The sequence below is a fragment of the Amblyomma americanum genome, chromosome 1 (genome assembly GCF_052857255.1).
Source record: "Amblyomma americanum isolate KBUSLIRL-KWMA chromosome 1, ASM5285725v1, whole genome shotgun sequence".
Taxonomy (NCBI): domain Eukaryota; kingdom Metazoa; phylum Arthropoda; class Arachnida; order Ixodida; family Ixodidae; genus Amblyomma; species Amblyomma americanum.
In genome coordinates, this window is record NC_135497.1 from 29,634,275 (window position 1) to 29,654,701 (window position 20,427).

The following is a 20,427-nucleotide window of genomic DNA, read 5'->3' on the forward strand; positions in this document are numbered from 1 at the left end:
TCTAGAGGCCTGTGTGTTGTGTGATGTCAGTGCATGTTAAAGAACCCCAGGTGGTCGAAATTTCCAGAGCCCTTCACTACGGCATCCCTCATAGTGAGAGTAGTTTTGGGACGTTAAACCCCCATAAACCATGAAGCCAACCCAGAATGATAAATTACCATTTGGGATATTAGGTGTTCAGGTTTTGTTAATGAAGATCTTTAGGTTAAAATTAAAAAATGGCATAATGTCTAGAAACTTTAGCTGTTCACCATGCAGTTTTCTATGCTATGAATGATGATGATTGTATTGTGAGAAAGTTCATTGGCAGAGCATTGCAAATTGTTTGTTAATAACAACACTGGCAGCATGATAAAAAGGGGCTTTGTGTGGGGCGTTTTCTTTGGAGTGCTATTTGAACCTTGGAATGAAGAGCGTATGAAACATGGAAGTGATGAAACAGAAGCTCCACAGCAATGCCAAGACAGGCAGTTGGCCCAGTCATGTCATGTGTACCTTAATCATCACTACTGACATCACATTTAAGCTACAGGGACACTAATACAAATTCTTTTATTTAATTGGGAGTTCCTCCTCATGTTAAAAAATAACGTTCTGTCTTGGACAGATAAGGAAGCAATTGTAAGGGTGCCAGATGTATGACTCTGTTCAAAAAATTAAAGGGCCAGGAAAATAAATCCCTCTAGCTAAAATTGGCTGTGGTTTAGCTCTGGTTAAACCTGGAGTGACATGATAGCTACAGCTGGCCGAGTGGAAGTTGCTCAGTCGAAGTGCAAAGTCAGTCTTTCGCTGCTTTGTTTCACTGGGCGTTCCTTCTTCATCCTCGTCCCTGGATGTGATTCACTCTTTCCTCCTCTCCCCCTCTCCACTCCCCCACTCGGTTTCGCTGGTGCGCCGCGCCGCCAGCAGCTGCTCCGCACCACGTGACCAACCACGCACCACGTGGCGGCGTTGCCACCGCCACGGCGCTGCAACGCTGAAGACTCTAAATGCTAGCGTAATGTAGCTGTCGCTACAAAAGTTTTCAAGTTTGCTGCTCATTGTTGCCTCCAGAGGACCCCTAAAATTTCGATGGGAGGAGCAAGATCTGCTGTTGTCTTCTCTTTCTGTATCAATTGTGAGGAATGCTTTTGAGCCAAAGGTGTCGGTACTACGCGTGATAAATATTTTTCTTTGCCGCTGCAGAAGTGCTGTTTCATACAAGCAGGTGTCTTGTTATGGAGTGATAAATGTGTCCTTAACTGAATGTCAAATCTGTCACACTGTGAAATTTCTTGGGGCAGAAGAACCTTGGTAATGATCTGGCACTTGTAAGTGGACCTTGTTTATCTGGCTTCCCATTTCTTCTTGCAGGCAACAGTTTCCCAGTGGGGAAAAAGTGACCTACACTGGAAAAGAGTGCCTTTGCTCCAAATGTATCCAAATACCTGTGGTGACATCCCAGTCTGCAGAAGAGCCGCACATCAATGGCGCTGTCAGTAAGTGGACTGTATCTCTCAATTATCTGGCCTTCATTCGCTTTAGCTTGCTTCCACCCATAATGAGCACAAAGTTCTGGGTTTAGTTTTGAGCACTGATGCTGAGCACTGGTGCACCTTCAGCAGTGCTTGTGTGTGGAGATTTTGGTCCTTATTAAATGAACTCCGGATGCTTGAAATTGATGCAGGTACATACCTCCATTATGATAAGCATCGTTGCCACTTTCTTGGCTCTAGCATGTAAAAATTTACACACAATTATTCACCATGTTTGTTTGTTAAAACCCATCATGTTGGGTGTTAGAACTTTTGCAATGAGCTGCTCATCTGGTAATTATAGCCCCCTAATGGACATGCGTTTTTTTTTTAATGCAAACCAAGAAAATGCTATGGACGAGCCCATCTTGCCTTGCACTGGACACTGAGTGCCAGCAGTGACAAGCTGGACATGTCATGAGGCAGGAATGACAGTCTGATTATGACTAGTCTGGGTTGTCCAAGCCCGTTAGGGGGTTAAATAGGCTGGAAATACTTGAGAGACTGTAAGATTATACCAGAAAAATGGGTGCATTAGGAATTCCTTCTTTCCTTGCACCATTGCTGTTAGCTGAAGTGGCGAAGTATACGCGGTACATCGATGCTGTGTTGCTTAATCATGCTTATTCCCTCGGGTGAACTGTTGTGTACCACCAAATGTGTGCACGGTTTGTGCTTGTGTCTTCTTCCAAACTGTTAAGGCATTTATTTATTATTCTGTGCATATCTTGCACACTTTCAAATGGTGCCTGTATATCTATGGAAAGTTGTTTGGTGTAGTCATTTGTTGCTGATGCTAAAAGCAGATGATAGCAAGGAGTAATGCAGCATCATCAGTTTGGACGTGGTGTCACACTGTGGTTATAAAATGGTATTGTGCATGTGCAACAGGTTTCAGTGTGTAAGATACATTTTGAGTGACAGGTGTTGCAGAATTTTAAAGTGACAGCTTTAAGACTCTCATTCAGGGGAAAAGGTGGTGTTGGCATTGTGCCTAGAAACCCACGTCAAGCATGTCGAAAAACCCACGTCATGTGTGGATGTCTTGAATGAAAATCATTGAAAAGAGGACTTCTAATGGTGAATTAAAGCTTGGCGTACATCTCATACGACATAACTTTATAAAGGAATTTGTTCCACGTAAATAAAAAATTTCTATACATTTCAGTTGGGATTCGAACCCATGACCCTTGGGTCACCAGGCAGGCACACTACCGACTAGGCTATGCAGACACATTTGTATAGTTGAAGTATAAGTGGGGCTGTGTATTTATGCGCTGTGGTCTTTCGTTTTAAGGTGTTATCTTAGGAGTGTATCCTAATGAGTATGTTGTATAATTAGAGAAGTTATAAGTGCAGAGATAGTAATTAAACGAGTAGCAAAGTGCATGTTGGTGGTTCATATCCTCTTTGCTTGAAGTGGCATAGCGGCACCTGCATGCGGCAGCTACTGGAAAAGCCCCGCAATTTGATGTACGCTGCTGCCCCGACAGATGGCGCGAGCAGTATAAAATTTTCTCGGTGCGGAACCTGCATTCGGGTGCAATGCTCTTTTGTGGCCATGTGGTTGAGTGTGTAGTGCAGTGAGTACTAATCAGTGGGTTTGTTTGTGTACAAGCAACATAATATATGTGTAAACTGCGGTGTAGAAGACAAGGATGTGTAATTTGTGTTGTGATAAATGTGGGAATATGAACAAGGAACAGTGACTGTGTGTGAGGAGAAACCACTGAAGGGAGCCATTAACATTATCAATTAATACCCTTAAAGGCTTAAGTGTCCCCCAAATTTTTAATCATTTGATTATAGGTAAGGCCTGACAGCTTGGAGTGTGCAGTATCCGGAGGATAAGCGTCAGTGACTGTGAATTGGGCCAAACTGTGCCAAACGACAAAGCCTGCTACATGCTGCTATGTAATGACAAAATATGAGTTATATGCGCCAAGCCTGCGCCACAAGTCCGTATTTGCTTAAGAATAAAATTCTTGGACGCCGCATGTAATCTCATGTGTGTTAGGCGGTACTAGCGGAAAACCTAATTTTTCCGAAAGTCCTTCAATTGGTCGGTATAGACCTCCTGCATGTTTGCAAACAAACGAGGGGTCACTGCAGTCGCTAACGTGCTCGCGTCAGGCAACAGGCCAGGGAGTGGTGTTGCTGGGGGGAGTTGTGGGGAGGGTTTTCAAGGCTTGTACGCGCTTTTTGAGTTTCTGCGAATCACAGCAATGATTGATGCCTTCAACTTAGTAATTTCTCGAAGTTCACGCTCTCGCATTGGTCCCGTGGGGCGTATTCAGAGAAATAGTTCAACAGAAAGCGTTTCTGCCGTTGATTTCTACGCTAGGCATTGAATAAAATATGTTTTTGACACCCTGCACTTGCCGGAATGATTTTACTTCGGAGCAGTAGTGAGGGGAAGCTCTGGCGTTGTTTCGGTGGAGTAGACGTGCGCTCACCGTCTCTTGACACACGTGTCACTCTGTGCGAAAAGTGGGGACAGCGTCGTGTCCCCGATTTCCTCTGTCTCGCTTAAGCGCTATTTTTAGCCGCAGGATCAAGCATTAGGCAGGCCGACTTCTCCCCTTGTTAAACTGGTCGATTTTGTGAAAATTTTTGATTTCTGGAATTATTTTTTTTCCTAGCCCCGGGGTCTTCTGTTTCGTGACGAAAAATTATAGCAAACTATTCAATAGAACTTTATAAATTACCTTCAGTACTATGTTAGTTATTTTTGTAAGAAACGTTGTCATGTAACTATGCATGCATGAGTACTGATCACCTAAAAAAGAACTAATTGCGTCATGATACAGAACAGGGCTTTGTGAGCATGTTGGCATAAAAAAAATTTGCGCCCTTTCTACTGAATTATTTAAGGTCTTGGGGTGACTTGTCGAGAGTGTTAATTATAATTACCCAAGAACTGCACCAGGTATAGCTAAAAATAAAATGCATTACTGAAACTAGCGTAGCAATTTCATATCTGCACCAAATTTAGTTACATATCACACGAAAACACTTTTCTTTGCCGCGTCCCATCTCAATCTCGATCGCTACGTGTCTCCGTTAGTAGCCCTGTTAATAGCGGCTGCTTCTTTCCAAACAAGCTGCATGATCATGTACTACCTCATGAAAGAGCTTATGACAAATGCGTGTTGCAGTGAAAAAGCATGTGGCTTTTAGCACACTTAAGGTGCGCTGTTCTAAGCACGCCATTGTGACCGCGCAAGATTGACACAAGTTACCAGACTTCTTTATACTCGAATCAAGTAATTACGTCGATCATATTAAGAAACAGTGTCAAGTAAATATTAAATGCCGTAAAACGCGTCACTAAAACATGCTGTGATGTTAACAAACGAACGCATTCCTTGGGGGCGAGTGAGCCTGCCGACGCCCCGTGCACACCTGCGCAAGGGTGCGCTGCTACATATGTGCTTTTTTTCCTTGCGCAGTTATAAGCCTACAGTGCTGATGTTCAGGTGAATGAACGCAGTAACTTGCATGCTATTAAGTACATTGAGTGGCAGTGCCGATCGACTCCCAGACTTCGCGCTTTACTACCGCGGCCCATTCCCTGTTAGCCAGTTTCCTAATGCGGTATTTATCTGTGAGAAACCTATCGAGGCTAATTTAAATTTCCTTTTATGCTACTACGCGGATCCAACAGTGACGCAGCTGATCAAGATATGCTGCTTCTGCAGTGCACAGGCTTGAAGCAGCCGCCGGTAACTGCGGCAACTGCGGTAAGGCACGGGCAAGCGGAACCTGTTTTGCCTACCATGCGAAAGTCGCTGCTAACATCAGTGCCACCGCATCTTCATGACGTCACGGGGTGAAGGAGGTCTATATGCAGATGGTTATCATGCTGACCGGACCCTTTGTCAGCCTGTGTAGTAAAAATGGCGAAGCAAAACAAGCCTGCAGCATGTGGTGTGGATCAAGGGCATGCTAGAAATATTCACAAATGGCACTGGTTTTGACTTTCACGTCCTTGCCTGGCCCAAGTTGGCAAATGGCACGCTACTTCAAAGTTCTCAGTGGGCATCAGTTTTGGAGTTCAATTCTTTGCCCTGCCAAACAGAGGTGGGCGTGTATGGTGTGCTTATGCCCAACGTGCAAATGCCAACCTAAAGAATTTTCAGAAGCGTGTATTTAAGATTCGATAAATGGAACCACAGTACTCTGCTTTAATGTTGACAGCCATCATCAGTTTTGCATAATCTTGTGCCATACGACCAAAATAAAAGGCCAATTAATTAATTTATCTAATTATTTTCTTTCATGGCTTTAAAAAAATGTCTATTGGCTAAAGTATATAAACATACGGCTTGGGAGGAGAGCACGTTACGTGAGATGCGGAGGTCATGGGTTGGGATCTTTCCAGCGTCATATGGGTGTCTTTTAGGCTACTTTATGTTATCTTCCACTTTAAAAATATCATTACAACTATTGATATTCCAGTGATCAATAATACAAACATACCATTATGGAAACGTGCTGAAAAAGTGTGGCATTATGCTTTTTTGGTTTCATATATGTATAATCTGCATCGGATGCTCACTTTTGGCGGCGCCAAAAAAAGTGTCTTTGGCCAATCACATCACTGAAGTGTTGATAGATTTTTTTTAGTTCTGCTAGACCTCTGTGGCCTAAGAACTAGGACAATTCATAAAGAGGCCTTTTAAAGAAACGTGGCTGTACCATTCTTTGTTTGGAGCACTTTTTCTTTTTCTTTGGGAAGAAAATATTTCAAGTTTGAGCTGATGCTATCAGGTACTCTTGCAAATGGTCTCACAGTGTGGTAATAAACTTTGCACAGAATATACATCCAAATAGTGCAGTAGATTACTACAGTAAAATCTTGTTGGCACATTCCTGGTTCATACAATTTCCCGGTTCGTATGTTGAAAATCTCGGGACAGCAGAAATGTCCCACAAAGCTGCACTATTTTTCTCCCGGCTAATACGTTCCCGGATAACATGATCTTCCGGCTACTGCATTCAAAACTTTGACAAATTTTGGTCGTATAGTATGTTTAGTGCCCAACTGCACGTGTGCAAACATAGAGGTGGGCCGAACATCCGGCACACGACATCAACCGAGATGCAGCGGCAGTCACCCACTGTAATGGTTTCTCTGCAGTGCCTAATGATCTGACACACGTGTGGCCCATTTCTGGGCAGACGCGACATGAAGAGAAATGCAGCTGCTTCTTCTTAGTGCCTAAAGGCAAGGGGGCCAAGTGCCTCAGAACTACAACGATGTGCTTACATACGAGCGGTCTGGGTCTGGGGAAAGCAGCATGAAAAGCAAGAGTGCTATGACAGACTGTGGCTATGGCGGCTTCTCCGCAGTGCATACATGCAAGGGGACGAAGCATCTGCAAATGACCAGGAAGAGTTTTCTGCTCATTTCACCATTGCTTTCGATGGACCGGGTGCGCTGTGAAGTTCGTTCCACACTTAAGGGGGTAGTCTGGTCTTGAAAACAAAATTTTATTAATGTAGTAATAATTATGAAATCTTCAGGCAACATGTATTTTGGAGTGCTGATTCTTAATATGTAATTTAATTTCATGTAAAGCAATTTTTTGAGCACTTATGTAATTTTTATGCAATTATTTTGCAAAGAGCTTGGAAGAATATTTGCTGTAGGAAAATCACTGAAATGTATGCCATTGCATTGTCTTGATACCAAGGAATGCAATAAGGGTAAAATTATCATCCTGGCTATCACAGAAATTGAGTTATAGGGTATTGAAGCTTCCACTTTAGAAGCGAGAATACACACTTTTATTCTCATTTCTGAAGTGACAACTTTAAAACCGTATAACTTAAGTTCTATGATAGGCAGGAAGACAATTTTACCCTTATTGCATTCCTTAGTATCAAGAGAACCAAATATCATACATATCAGCAAGTTTTCTGCAGCAATTTTTTTCAAAGCTCTTCACAAGATACATGCATAAATATTACATAAGTGCTCAAGGAATTGTTTTACATGAAATTAAATGACATATTTAGAATCGGCGCACAAAAATACATGTTCCCTGAAGGTTTCTTAACTGTGACATCATTAATAAATTTTTTTTTGTCAAGACCAGACTCCCCCTTAAGCAAATGCACACTGAATTGTGCAAGCATTAGATAAGGAGCTGTTCTGACCTTGTGCCAGAAATGCTGATCAACATTTTTACGAAGTGAAAGTATAAATAAATATATTCATACCTCATTCATCGGTTCCATTTCTGAAATTTAGGCAGTCTAGGTCATACATTTTCCTGGATAAACAGTTTGTTCCCCCCCCCCCCCCCCCACGTGTCATCGAGGTTTTACTGTATTCCATGCCGTGTACATTCTCGATCTGGGTAGTGGTTGTTTGCCATTTAACAGAAATGTTGATTGTGACGTGTGTGTGGTTCACTATAACATTGAATATGTTGAGCTGTTCTGTTTGGGCTTTTTCTCTGCAGTGGTTGTCATTCAAACAGGACTCCAGGTGTTTTGTATTGCTTTCTGTGCAGAATGTGCTGGGTGCTCAGATGATCTTAGGGAGGGCCAAGCCTTGATAGCCCTGGACAAGCAGTGGCACATTTGGTGCTTCAAGTGCACGCACTGCAATGTTGTTCTTCATGGCGAGTACATGGGCAGGTATGTGGTTCATGGAAAGGTTTGTGTACCTGAGTACGTGCGCCAGGTGCTATTCACCTGTAGAGCATGTGGCGCTTGCACAAGTGCAGCAGCAAGTAACAGGCATACCATATGGCTTTCGGTCCACATGTGCGAGTGCCAGTGTTGCACAAAGCAGATTAGTTGGTTACTAGTGATACCAGCCCCGGATATCTTGCCGCAGGGATTGTGATTGGCTTTTGTATGTGCCATTTTAGCATGCCCTAAAAATGTATTTTTGCATTTTTACTTTGCATACCTTGGTTGGCTCCTGTCGTGTGATGTAGGTGACATGTGTGGGTCACCAAAATATCCTGCGGCAGTTTAAATGTAGCAAAGAAGTGCCATCACAAAGCTCTAGACTACAGTTAAACCTAGTTATAATGAAGTGAAAGGGGCTCCGCAATTTCTTTGTTGTAGGCATTGTTTTGTTCAAGGTGAAAAACGTAGCGCAAAGAAACGAGGACACAGAAAGACGGACAACACACGGCGCTTACTTCCGACAATGGTTTGTTTCAGAAAGAAAAAGTGGTTTTATAACGAAATCACGACCAACACGCCGACAAACCATGTGCTAGCAAAGCTTATCAGCCAGATATGCGAGCTCTTTCGCCATCAATGATACAGAGGGGGTACTTTGTTATAGATAGTGGTGTCTGACCTTGTTGCAACTACTGCATGCCAGCAGGCTTACCTACCACTGTGTGTACTGAAAACAATAGAGCTGGCATTTCATGTGCCGCGAACGTGCGTTGTGGGAACCTTCAACACTAGTGCCGAGTGGCCACCTTGTGGCTGAATATATGTACACCAACTGAATAAGTCTACTTTGCCAATGCGTACCAGATTCTTCTGCACGGGTTTTGGAGGAATAATGTCATAGAGGACAGTGAGAGACCAATTCATATCATTTAGTTCTGTTTTCTAGTTGCTGAAGCGGATACTGACTGCTGTAAAAGAGGGTGTGCAGTGGCAGTTCAGTTGCGAGTACCCATTTTGGTTGGCTTCTGCACACAGCTCATAAGCATGAGTGCCACAACACTTGACTAGGCGACAGACGTAGAGGAAAGTGGGGCAAAATTCTACTCAAATTTGCAAATCATCACCTCTTTTTATTATTCTTGCGCATAAATGAACAAATATAACAGCATTATTTGGTATTGTCCTCACATTATTCTCAATAAATATGAAAAGGCCAGCTGAAGGAAGACAGTAAAATTTTATGATATTTGAAAGTTCTAAGTGTCGCATTTTGCCTCCACTCCAGGAGCAAAATAAGACGTCCGTCCAAAAATTAACATATTACACCATGAGTTTTGCCATGAGTGCACACGAGGTAGGCTCCATGAACACTAGCACAATCTTTGTGAGCCTGTCCACATGGAAAACATTGCATCCTGGCAGAACCCAGCACTGTTCTGTTTCATGATCCGCTACAGACTAGTCAGTTCTGCAGCTGGGTTTTGCATGTAACCTGGGTACACATTTCTTTTCAGTTCCCCACCTTCTTTGTAACCTCTCTCTGTTTTAATGACGCAGATGCTTTTTCGCCTCTTCCCTGTTGAATGGACATGGGAATGCGAGCTTTTGGATGTGGTTGTAGGTGGTCGTTAGTGGAGTAATAGAGAAATGGCAATGATGTTATTCCGTAGCACTGCATTGCTATCATATTTGTGAGCCCTCTATGTGCGTGGTCAGCGACAAAATTCACCATAGCTATAAACTGTGCTGTGTTTTACCTTCTGCCCGTTTTCGCTGCAATACGACCTTTCTTTTCCTGATTTTTATGTCCTAACGTAGGATTCATATGTGGGAATGGTGCATGACTATACTTATACTTGTCAACTGCTAGGATATACTGTGTGGTAATCCTTGGGTGTATCTGTCAAACCATGCGCCCACAAGGTATTGCCAGGAATGGTACCTGTAGGGATTGTATCAATGCTGTCTTTCGTATGTGCCCCTTACACCCTGCAATTAAAACATTGAGACGCTGTGTGTAGCTTGTGCTCGTGAGGTTTTATTTGGTTGCCTACTCTGTGCTTTTCCCTTCTTTTTTTAATGCAGGGAAGGCCAGCCGTACTGTGAAAAAGACTACCAAAAGCAGTTTGGCGTCAAGTGTGCCCATTGTGATCGTTTTATCTCTGGTAAAGTGCTGCAGGTCTGTTGCTGCTTGTTTCTTTGCTTTGGTGACCATAAATCATCAGATGAACTTGCACCAAGGGAAAATGCGATACACAGGGGTCTACTTTGGAAGGAGGATGTAGTAAGGTGTAAATGCGAGCCAAGCTTACTATATAGTCATACCCCGTTCCAGCAAAATTCACAGGATGCACGAAAAATTTGGTGAAGGGAAAATTTTGTTGTTGTGAAATCAGCCAAGTTCAGTGACAGGTTTGATTGGGTGGTGCATGAACGACTTGTATTTCCAGGAATCAGTCAGCTTTGTTAGTTTTAGTCATTTTAATAACAGTGCCATAGCTTGCTTCGTGACCTTATCATGTGCTCCAACAAGATTTTTCTGTTCAGGTTTTGCTGATGGTGTCGATCAAGTGTGTGAATCTTATGGGGATTACAGTTGAACCTCGTTATAACGAAGTTAAAGGGGCCCGGCAATTACTTCGTTATAGCCATAGCTTCGTTATATCCCGTGCTGACTGAACTTCCAAGGGGAATGGTCATTCCTTCGTAATATTCATTATTTCGTTACAAACCATTTCGTCATAACGAGGTTCGACTGTATTTATTGTTTAAGCATCCTAAAACCAAATGCGGCTGAAACCATCTTCTAATATCTAGTTGCTACATGGCTCGGAGACGTGGTCATTGGTTTTCTGCACGTTATGATGCTCCTGTACGATCACATCACTGTTGTCTCCCCTGCATGAGGCGACCACGAGAATCCCTGCTGCCTTTGAGGGCCAGGATAAGGAGGGACAGTGTTTGCCCATATTGCAGGAAAAGTAAACCGTGGAAAGGGTGCTTTGGTTATGCACAGTGGTGCACCAAAGGACTAACACATATGTTCGTTCTTATGAGTTCAGGTTTGGAAAATAGCATGTACTGAACTTTAAAGGGACACTGAGGAGAAATTGAAGTTGGCTTGTATCGATAGAATACCAGCTCCTGATCACAAAAACGCCACTCTTACTCAAAACAAATCTCTTGTAAGGTAGAAAATAGCAAGTACCAAAATACAGGTATCGTCACCATAGGCCAATCTCGCAAGTACAAGCGTGGTGACGTCATAGGATAAGAGATGCCACCTTGGAGGAATTTTCCTTCCTACATGGCGTCGCGAATCTCTGAGGCTGACAAAGGAAGGTTGCGCGGTTCAGTATTGAAGTAAGCTTTGTTTTAAAACCGATAGTGCACTTTTATCACACGAGGAAAGCAGACAAAAGACAACCTGAATGTTGGAAGCAAAGAAAGCCGATGCTTGGCGGTGCCACAGGCGGCCAGGAGAGCTTTGATTTGTTATGGTGCTTCGCGTCTATGAGCTTCCCGTGGTTTTGTTTTTGACGCGCCTCAATTTGCAAGCGCCGAACAGCAGAGGAACTCCAAGTGTTGCTCCAAGTGCTGGTTAACCATTGAAGGAGCCTGTTAAGGGTTGTCAGATGATCGCCACGGTCGATGAAAAACTATGATGGCACGATGGTCGGTGATCGTACAAGGCAGTTAGCAGTACAAAGAGCACTTGTGTCTTCGCACGCTCGCTCAGCGAAACATTCCCGGCTGTGCCGGTCAACATCAAACTACTTAACGGAAATCGTTTATTAGGGACGGGAGACAAGGTACAAGGCTGTTAAGAAAAATTGCTGATGACCTAGGTCTGTTAGGCCAGGATAACGTAGCGAAAGCGCGGAGATTTCTGGCATCAGAAGAGTGCGTTCACTAGATGCGCCTTTATTAATGGTTATAACTTGAGCCGTCGTGGCGGAGTGGTAGCGTCTCTGCCTTAAACACCAAAGGCCCTGGTTCGATTCTGAGCCTCGGCACAGGAATTCTTTTTTTATTCAGTGAGCGGGCGGGGGTTTCAGCGGCTCCCATAGATGCCGCCACCGAATACGTTGGTTAGCGGTTAAGCGCAGGATCTGTTAAGGCGCGTTTATGCTCCGGCGTAACGCGCGCACGCTGCATGGCGACGTCACGTCTGCCAAAGCAAGACCCTCTATACTCCAACTGCGCTTGACCGCTGATGCGTTCGGCGGCTTCAGCGCACTCTGACCGCACTGGCGGGGAGATTGGAGCATGTCTCTATTTCGCGCCGAGTGCGCCAGCCGCAGCCGGCCCGGCCAGACTGATTCGGCTCCGCAACGAGGTGTGCGTTGTGACCTAATTCAATAGCTTCGGCAGTTGGGCGGAGCTGTTCTTTTCGAGCTCTCGTCTAATTTAATCCATTCACAGTACACATATGAAGGTACATGCAAGTGGGTGAGAGAGCCCAATCCAGTGGGCCCGTTGGATCTAGCGGAATTAAGCCGTTGAAGCGTCGTGCGCCGGCTTTAGTTTCAAGCCGCCAACTTTAAACGCGGCCGCCCTTGAGCACCCATCCGTTTTTTGTGGCAAAAAAATAAATAAATGACTTGTCCCTTCCGCGCCAAGGAATCACAATCCGTTGGCCCCAAAGCCCCCCCCAGCCTCCGATGGGCGCAACGCGCCGACCTTGTCCTGGGCCCTCGCGCCTCCCCGCACTGGGGTTATGATATTTAGTTTGCAACAGCAGCTCACTGAGGAAGGAGGAAATGACCCGCCGGCGCCTAACCTAACCGTGCTCCCTCAAAAGCATTGCACGCTCTGTGGGGCTGAGGTCGCTGAAATGCAGGCCGGAGTTTTTGCGTGAACTACGTCGTCGGGTTTGGGAACGGGATCCATCGTAATGCTGGCAAGACGCCGGTGAAAACGTAAACGAAGCGACGGTGGCGACCCCCGATAGATGCCTTCAACGTGCGGCGGCGGTAGCTTTCATTTCATTTCGCACCGCTAGCCGCCAGAAATCATGGAGTCTGCGTTTACGTCACGTATCACGTCACTCCGTCCTGTGAATTCATAAGGGTTCTCCGTGACATCATAAGAGTTCTCGAGTTTGAATCGGAGTGGCGGGAAAAACTTTTGCAACTTCCAATCCAAATTTCTTTGAAATAAATGCATCTTTCGCTCCTGGACAAGCGGCAACAAAGCCATGAAATGCCGAACTATCAGATTTTGCTAACAAAAAAATCTGATAGAGTTCTCCTCAGTGTCCCTTTAAATCATGGTGTGAAACAAGTGAGGACATAGAGCACTTTCTCGCTTTCTGTCCCCATCTGTTTTTTGCTGCAGTTTTAATTGCATTGCATTTTCATGGATACAATCAGATAGTAGTCCAAGTTGCGAGTTGTGTTAACATTACAGCATACGTCATCACTCGTTGTGCTACACATGCTTTAAACTGAATTTCGATTATGGTTAGACATTGTAGAGTGAGGTCTTTAGGCACTGTTTGACTTTCTGACCTTAATTAAGATCTTTATTTTATTATTAAATGCAATAGTAGGAAAGCAGAAAGGTATTTTCTGGTCTGGAAAAAAAGTGGGAAAAAGAAAAACCAAGTTTCAGAAACACAAGTGGAACCAATTGCACACTGATTGCTTTCAGTGTTTTCAAAAAGGCTTCAAGGACACTGGCCTTGAAATGGCAATAAAATGCAAAAATTAAATTTTTCGAAAGTGGCACATTCAGGCTGAATAGACTCTTAAATACCAGCCTACAAAGTTGCAAGGTCTCATTCGACCTCTGGCTGCTAAAAAATTAATATACCGTATATACTCTCGTAATGAACCCACTCGCATAATGAACTTGTCCCCACTTTTTTGTCGTCCAGAATTTACTTCTTTTTAGCCTTTAGCGTTCTGTAGGGGGTTCCTCAGTTTTCGCGCAGTCTGCAGCACAGACCGTAGTAGCGTGCTAAGATGCTTCCCGTCGATAACATCATCGCTTTTGTTTATCTTTTGAGGAGAGCTGCCAGTGTTCACTTCCAGAATTGCGGTTTGGAAGCACTAGGCAATTGCAGGGTTGTGCAGTTTCGTTGTGAGTCGCGTGTTCTGGGGATCACCGATGGTATTTTCGAAGCAGTGTGGAGTACTGACAAAAACAGACAGGGTGTGACACTGACTACCAGCAGAGCTGCTTACTGGGCAGAATGCAGAATATGCACCAGAATAGCAAACACCATAGAAAAAGAAAGATTTCTGCAGTAAAACTGCTCTTGCTTCCGCTTGTTGGTGGCTTTGTTTGGGCCCCTGAAGGAGGACTTATTCTTTTTGCTCGGCTGGTAACTTGAGCAAACTGCACGTATCGTATTTACTCGATTCTAACGTGCCCCAATTGTAATGCGTGTCCATTTTTCAAGGTAAGAAAAACTGCAACGACTATAATAGTAACACCCACCACATTTTCATGCTTCAGTACAGAAGATCACCTTATTTTGAAGCGTTAGCTTTTCTTCACTCGTTCCTTCGCGCCATGGTCGGTCTCCCTAGTGCAGGCCTTGGCAGCGCGCCCAGATGCTGTGCTCCTGTAATGTCATGGGTCGTTGATCTCTCAATGAGAGCTCCGGCGGTGGCGATGCGCTCACCGAACTCGGCAGAGTGCTATGGTGCTGTGCGCCAGGAAGTGGAGCTTCAAAGATGGTTGCACGCTTTGCACAAGGCTTCCCATGGCTAGGCCAGTGTGTGCTTAGAAAGACTGCGCACACAAGGGTGCCTCATTTTTAAACCTTGCATCGTAGTGAACTTGGCGCGTCTTCGCAACCAGTGTTTCTGTGTTGGCTTAAGTACAGGTCCGGCGCCTTGCTGACGGTACACTTCAGATGCGCATGAAGCCTATAGGTATCCACCATTGCGGTAGGCTAGATAAGCAATGTCAATAATATCAATGCACAGTATTAAGCCGCCATTTTGTGATGCCGATTACAATAGGTTGTTGCTGGCATATTTTCATTTCTAAACTGCATGTCATTTTTTGGCAATTTTTTCCTGAAAAAAGATGCACATTAGAATCGAGCAAATACAGTAATGTGCTAATTATTGTGCAATCATTAACCTTATTTATTCGCGTAATTTGCACACACCTAATTTATTAGCCGCCACGGTGGCACAGTGGTTATGGTGCTCGGCTGCTGACCTGGAAGACGGGGGTTCAATCCCGGTCATGGCAGTTGCATTTCGATGGAGGTGAAATTTTAGAGGCTCGTGTACTGTGCGTTGTCAGTGCACGATAAAGAACCCCAGATGGTCAAAATTTCCGGAGCCCTCATAGCCTGAGCCGCTTTGGGACACGAAACCCCATTAAACCAAGCCCCAATTTATTAGCCGGGTTTGAAAAAACAAACAAAAAGATATTTATGCTCCCTGCTGTGCCAGACCACCATTATGCATGCGGGTGCGTGCAAGGCAGGCTTGGGAAGATTGACACGGCTGCGTCGCCATACGTGGGTGCGAAAGATGCGAGAGGCAAGGGGACTTGTGCTCCGTTTACATGGCTCACTCGTGCTGGCAGTCGCTTTCCTGTACAAACAGTTGTGTGTGGGCTAAAATCCGAAACTACCGAATTGTTAGCTGTTCGGTTTTTCGCCAGTCAGCCGGGCCGCATGCAACGGTACTGTTTCGTCCCCTGTTATCTCCATGTGACTGTTGGTTTAGCAATTGTATCATTATGCGTTTATTGACTTGAGCTGTGCACGCGCCGTCATGCCATTTCGCGGGGAACTGCATAACATGGGGCGGATTGGGCCGGGAGGAAATATGCGTCTTATATTTGGAGTCAACTTTTTATTTTGTCCAATGGGGTGTGCGAATTTGGGGTGGGGGGGGGGGGGCAACATATAGGCGGCAATATACAGTGTATATTGTGCGTTATGACCTTTATAGAGTTTTTTTTAGGATGTATTCACAAAACTTCTGTCTGATTTGCACACCCCCTTTTTGAAGGCTTATTTTAGAGAAAAAAAAAGCGTGCAAATTACGTAATTGCGGTAAATCAGCATGACCATGCCAAGTTCGGAGGTGGCTTCTAGTAGAATAAATACCAACTGCACTGGTTCTGCTGTTTGCACTATAGCGTGCAAATAACCTCGCCAGTCAAGCTGATATTTCAGGAAGTGCCAGAGGTTTTAGTCATCAAAAAGCCCCTTTGAGTAGATGGAGAACAATGGGCATGGCCAAGAGACTGTGAATTCAATAGATGGAAAATAGTAAATGGAAAATAGATGAGGCTGTGTCTAGCATTCCATCATCTGCAGCAGTAGTATCCAGACTTGATTCAATGCAATCTGTATATGTTTGCAGGCTGGTGAAAACCACCACTTTCATCCGACTTGTGCTCGATGTTCCAAGTGTGGAGACCCATTTGGGGATGGTGAGGAGATGTACCTGCAAGGTATGTATAGATGCAACCTTCCTGCTGGCTGGTTATGTTGGTTTACATAACCAATATTGCTTTGCACTAGGCTGGGAAGGAACAAAAATGTGCTCCCGAGATCGATGTTTCCCTCTTATTGAGAAAGGAATGCAATAAGTCACATAAACATGGAAAGTCTTTTACAGTCGAACCCGCATATATTGAACTAAAAAAAAAAAGCTACGAGTTTTATATAAAAGTAGCAGTAAATTTAATGTAAATTTATAACACACAAACTCATTGAGATAGAAAAAATTGTACAGCGAAATCTCGTTAATTTGGACTTCAAGGGAGTGGAAAAAACATCCAAATTATCCATTTGTCGAATTATCAGTGGCCCCTCATAACTACCAAAAACCATTCTCATGAAAGCCAACTTTATTTGGTAGGAACCTGGGCAGTTGTAACCTCCTTTTAAGACGAAAACTGGTGGCAACAGCAATTGTTCGCAGTTCTGTTGAATGTTTTAATTCCTGCATGCTATCAGGAGTGGCGGAAGCAGAACTGCTCCACAATTGTATGGGTCTCCATGGCTACTTTCAGTGTCTGACACGGTAGCACTAGAGCTTCTTTGCATGTGACATTTCATGCGACGTTGCACGTCACCTCTTAAACAGTAAGCAGCACTTGACGAGGGCGGAGTTTTGGTGCGCTGGAAGAATGAAAATATGATGTGGGCGAAAGAGACGGAAGCGCGCATTGGCGCAGGAGCGGCGAGACGCCTTCAGAAAAACAAACAAAAAATAAAAACAAACTGTATGCTGCTTGGGTGGCTCACTGATATGCACTGCAGATAGCCGCCATTGCCACAGGCTATCGGCAGAGTTTTGAAAACATAACTATATGGCCGGACTATCTCTTGGCCTATCGACGGGAACCTGCTGACGATCAACACGCCTGCCTTTGCGCACACATCAGAGCGGTGCGGGAGACAATGTAATATGCAGTTCAGGCCTGTGGACGAATATCTGCACGATCACCTGTTGAGCACGTCATATTTCGACAGAGCGCCCCTTCAGGGGCCCGTCCAAATTACCGCATTTACACGATTGTAAGTCGACCCATACTTCAAATTTTGAAAATCCGAAGTGGTGGGGTCGGCTTACAATCGAAACCAAACCATGGCACCATAAATAAAGGCAAGACAAACGAAATATCAGGCATTCTACAGCACGGTTGCGTTTTTGCTGCGCGGCTCCATCGCATTGCTCTTGGTGCTGGTCTTGAGCAGCTGCTATGTCAACGCGCAGAAACGGCACCGCTTCCCCGCGCGTGGCAGCCGGAGCAGCTGCCAATAAGCAGCAAACCGGCACCCCCCCACGTACACACACACACACAACTCCCCACACGTGGCTACAGTGGTTCCTGATATGCGGCGGCAGCCTGCAAACGCATTCGCGTTCTAACCTTAATAGGCATCCTCCAAGTTTTTGTTTTTGTTTTAATTTTAACTGCGCACTGGGTGCTCAAGCGAGCGTTGATAGTTGATGGAAGGGCTGCTGTTCCAACTGCAGCGGAACTGCCACTCGGAACAGACAGGTAGTGCCGATAGCTGACAGAAGAGCCGACGCCGCTCACGTGTAGTTTCTCTTTGGCTCTGACACATTTGACTACTGCCAGCCGCGTTTCACAAGTATTTAATGTAGTGCTTCGTAGTCCTTTGCTCTTTGGGTCCGGTAAGCGACTGGTGCTCGTACACAGCTGCATTCAAGATGGCTGTCATTCTTTACGCAGAAGAAACGAGCAACTGCGTGCTGGGCTGCAAGTCCGATGTTCGCAACGGGTTATACAGGTGTGGCAGCTGCAGCGAGGCAAAATTTTCAGCTGTTCCATGCGATGACGTGATTGTGTGACGTGATGCGACAACACTAGAACGACATGCTTTGGGACCGCAGCAGCGATCGCGACGGCAGTGCTAGAGAGTACGAGTAGTCCAGTGACTAATACATTTTCGTTTTGGAATGTGCCCGTTGGGCACACGCCTGCGCGTGGTAGCCGATAGCGGCGGCCACAGGATGATGCTATTCTGGTCTGTTATTAAAGGCCAAGTTTAAATGACCTCCCAGTTTTTTTTTTTCTTTTTCTGAAATGTGATATGGGGGGGGGGGGGGGGTCGGCTTACAGTCGTGTGAATATGGTAACTGGCGTGAACCTCGCGGCATTCGAATAAACGAGCTTCTAATAGAACGCCATAGACTTGAATGGGCGTTTGGCGGGACTGTGGCGACAGTCTGAATTATTTGAATTGCCGAATTAATGGGGGCCAGTTATTGAGGTATTTCTGTATTTCTGTGACAGCTACTTACTGTGTGCAGATTAAAGAGTGAAAAAGTTGTGAATTTTTGTTTTTTCATCATCATTGCATCACAGAGAACACATTTTTCAGTGTTTTCGAGGGACACTGTCCAGCTGGGACTGCGGCCTTCCATCAACGCGCAACAACGACGAACCATGCTGAGCACACGAAGCACGTCGAAGCACATGGGCACAGGTTCTCTCAAGTCCTCATCACAATTTACATCAGTGGTGTGCTGGTTTTCCACGATGCTGGCAAAGATGTTTTCGTCTGCACGGTCTCCTGCGGTCTCAACGTTGTCATCCGCAGAGACAAAGTTGCCTATGGCTGCCCCCTCACAAATAGCATCAGGAAATTTGGGCAACTGGTTCCACAAATCATCAAGAACTGTGGCGGCTTCATTGAGCTCGCCCAAGAAAGAAATTGCTTCATCTTCTCCTGGCAAGCAGAGATCAGAATGTCGGAAGCATTCCTGTATAGTTTCATTTTTGGTATCATTCCACGACACACTCGGCATATACGGGGCAGGGTACCTAAGAAGTTGATTTTTTTTCGGTCTCTTCCTGTCCTCAGGTTCTGCAGGAGCCATTCATTCAGACGTTTCCTACAGCCAACCTTCATCACACGTATTATCGCCTAGTCCAATGGTTGAAGCTGATACGTAGCGTTTAGTGGCAGGAAGTAAAGTGTAACGTTCTTGAAATTAGCACTGCAGTTGTGGACACAGCCATTGCCTACGACAACGCAGACATTGTGATCTTGGCCCACTAGGTCATCGTTCTAAGATGTCAGCCATTGGGCAAAAAGTTCGCAGGTCATCCATGGTCTTCGATTGGACCTGTGGTCACCGGAACTGAAAGCACGTTCTGGAATTATCGCATAGGCTTGGTTTTTCTGCCAGGTCTCTTCTCCGCTTTAGCCCGAACACCAGCCTTGTTCTTCAAAATGGTGCTTGGAGTGCTTCTCGGAATATCCTAAACTGTGGCGGCTTCGGATTTCTTCTCACTTCGTTCAACTCGCTTAATAATTTCCAGTTTCATAGAAGGGAGTTTCTGCCATTTCATGGCTGCCATCACGTGCACACAGAGACAACGAAAACTGTGCGAAATTGCCGATGGTAGCACAATGCACTGTACTTGCGAACTGCGTGAGAATGCGGGCACAATTGGCGCAAAGCACTGAAAACGCATGTTCTGGTTGGCCAGGTTCGTGCCTTTTGCCTACATCACGGGATATCCATGTCATCATAGGTCTGCGCTCCACGTAGCACCATAGCACCAATAGTACCCGCAGGTCCATGCAGAAAAGCTAACCTCTGGAGATGTGCTGAGGGAAAGCCAGCTTCTTGAGTCAACTGGTGTTGCCCGAAGCTTGTGATCTATCGGATGGAGGGCTAATTTTTGTACGATGTAGCCGTACATTTTCCTATGCATTCACACTGCAGCTTTACGTGCTCACAGGATAATCAAATTTGATGTAATCGGGTTTGACTGTGTAACATTACTCTTG

General features: G+C 45.0%; 1 protein-coding gene across 1 annotated transcript in view; it reads left to right on the top strand.

The window, feature by feature from the left end:
* Positions 1 to 20,427, top strand: part of LOC144112432 (actin-binding LIM protein 2-like) — a gene marked incomplete at its 3' end in the record, with an annotated part of 99,024 nt that overhangs the window by 8,781 nt on the left and 69,816 nt on the right. The window contains 4 exon segments of the mRNA XM_077645272.1: positions 1,354 to 1,478; positions 8,039 to 8,165; positions 10,251 to 10,344; positions 16,511 to 16,601. Of these exon segments, the coding sequence (XP_077501398.1) occupies positions 1,354 to 1,478; positions 8,039 to 8,165; positions 10,251 to 10,344; positions 16,511 to 16,601 (437 nt within the window).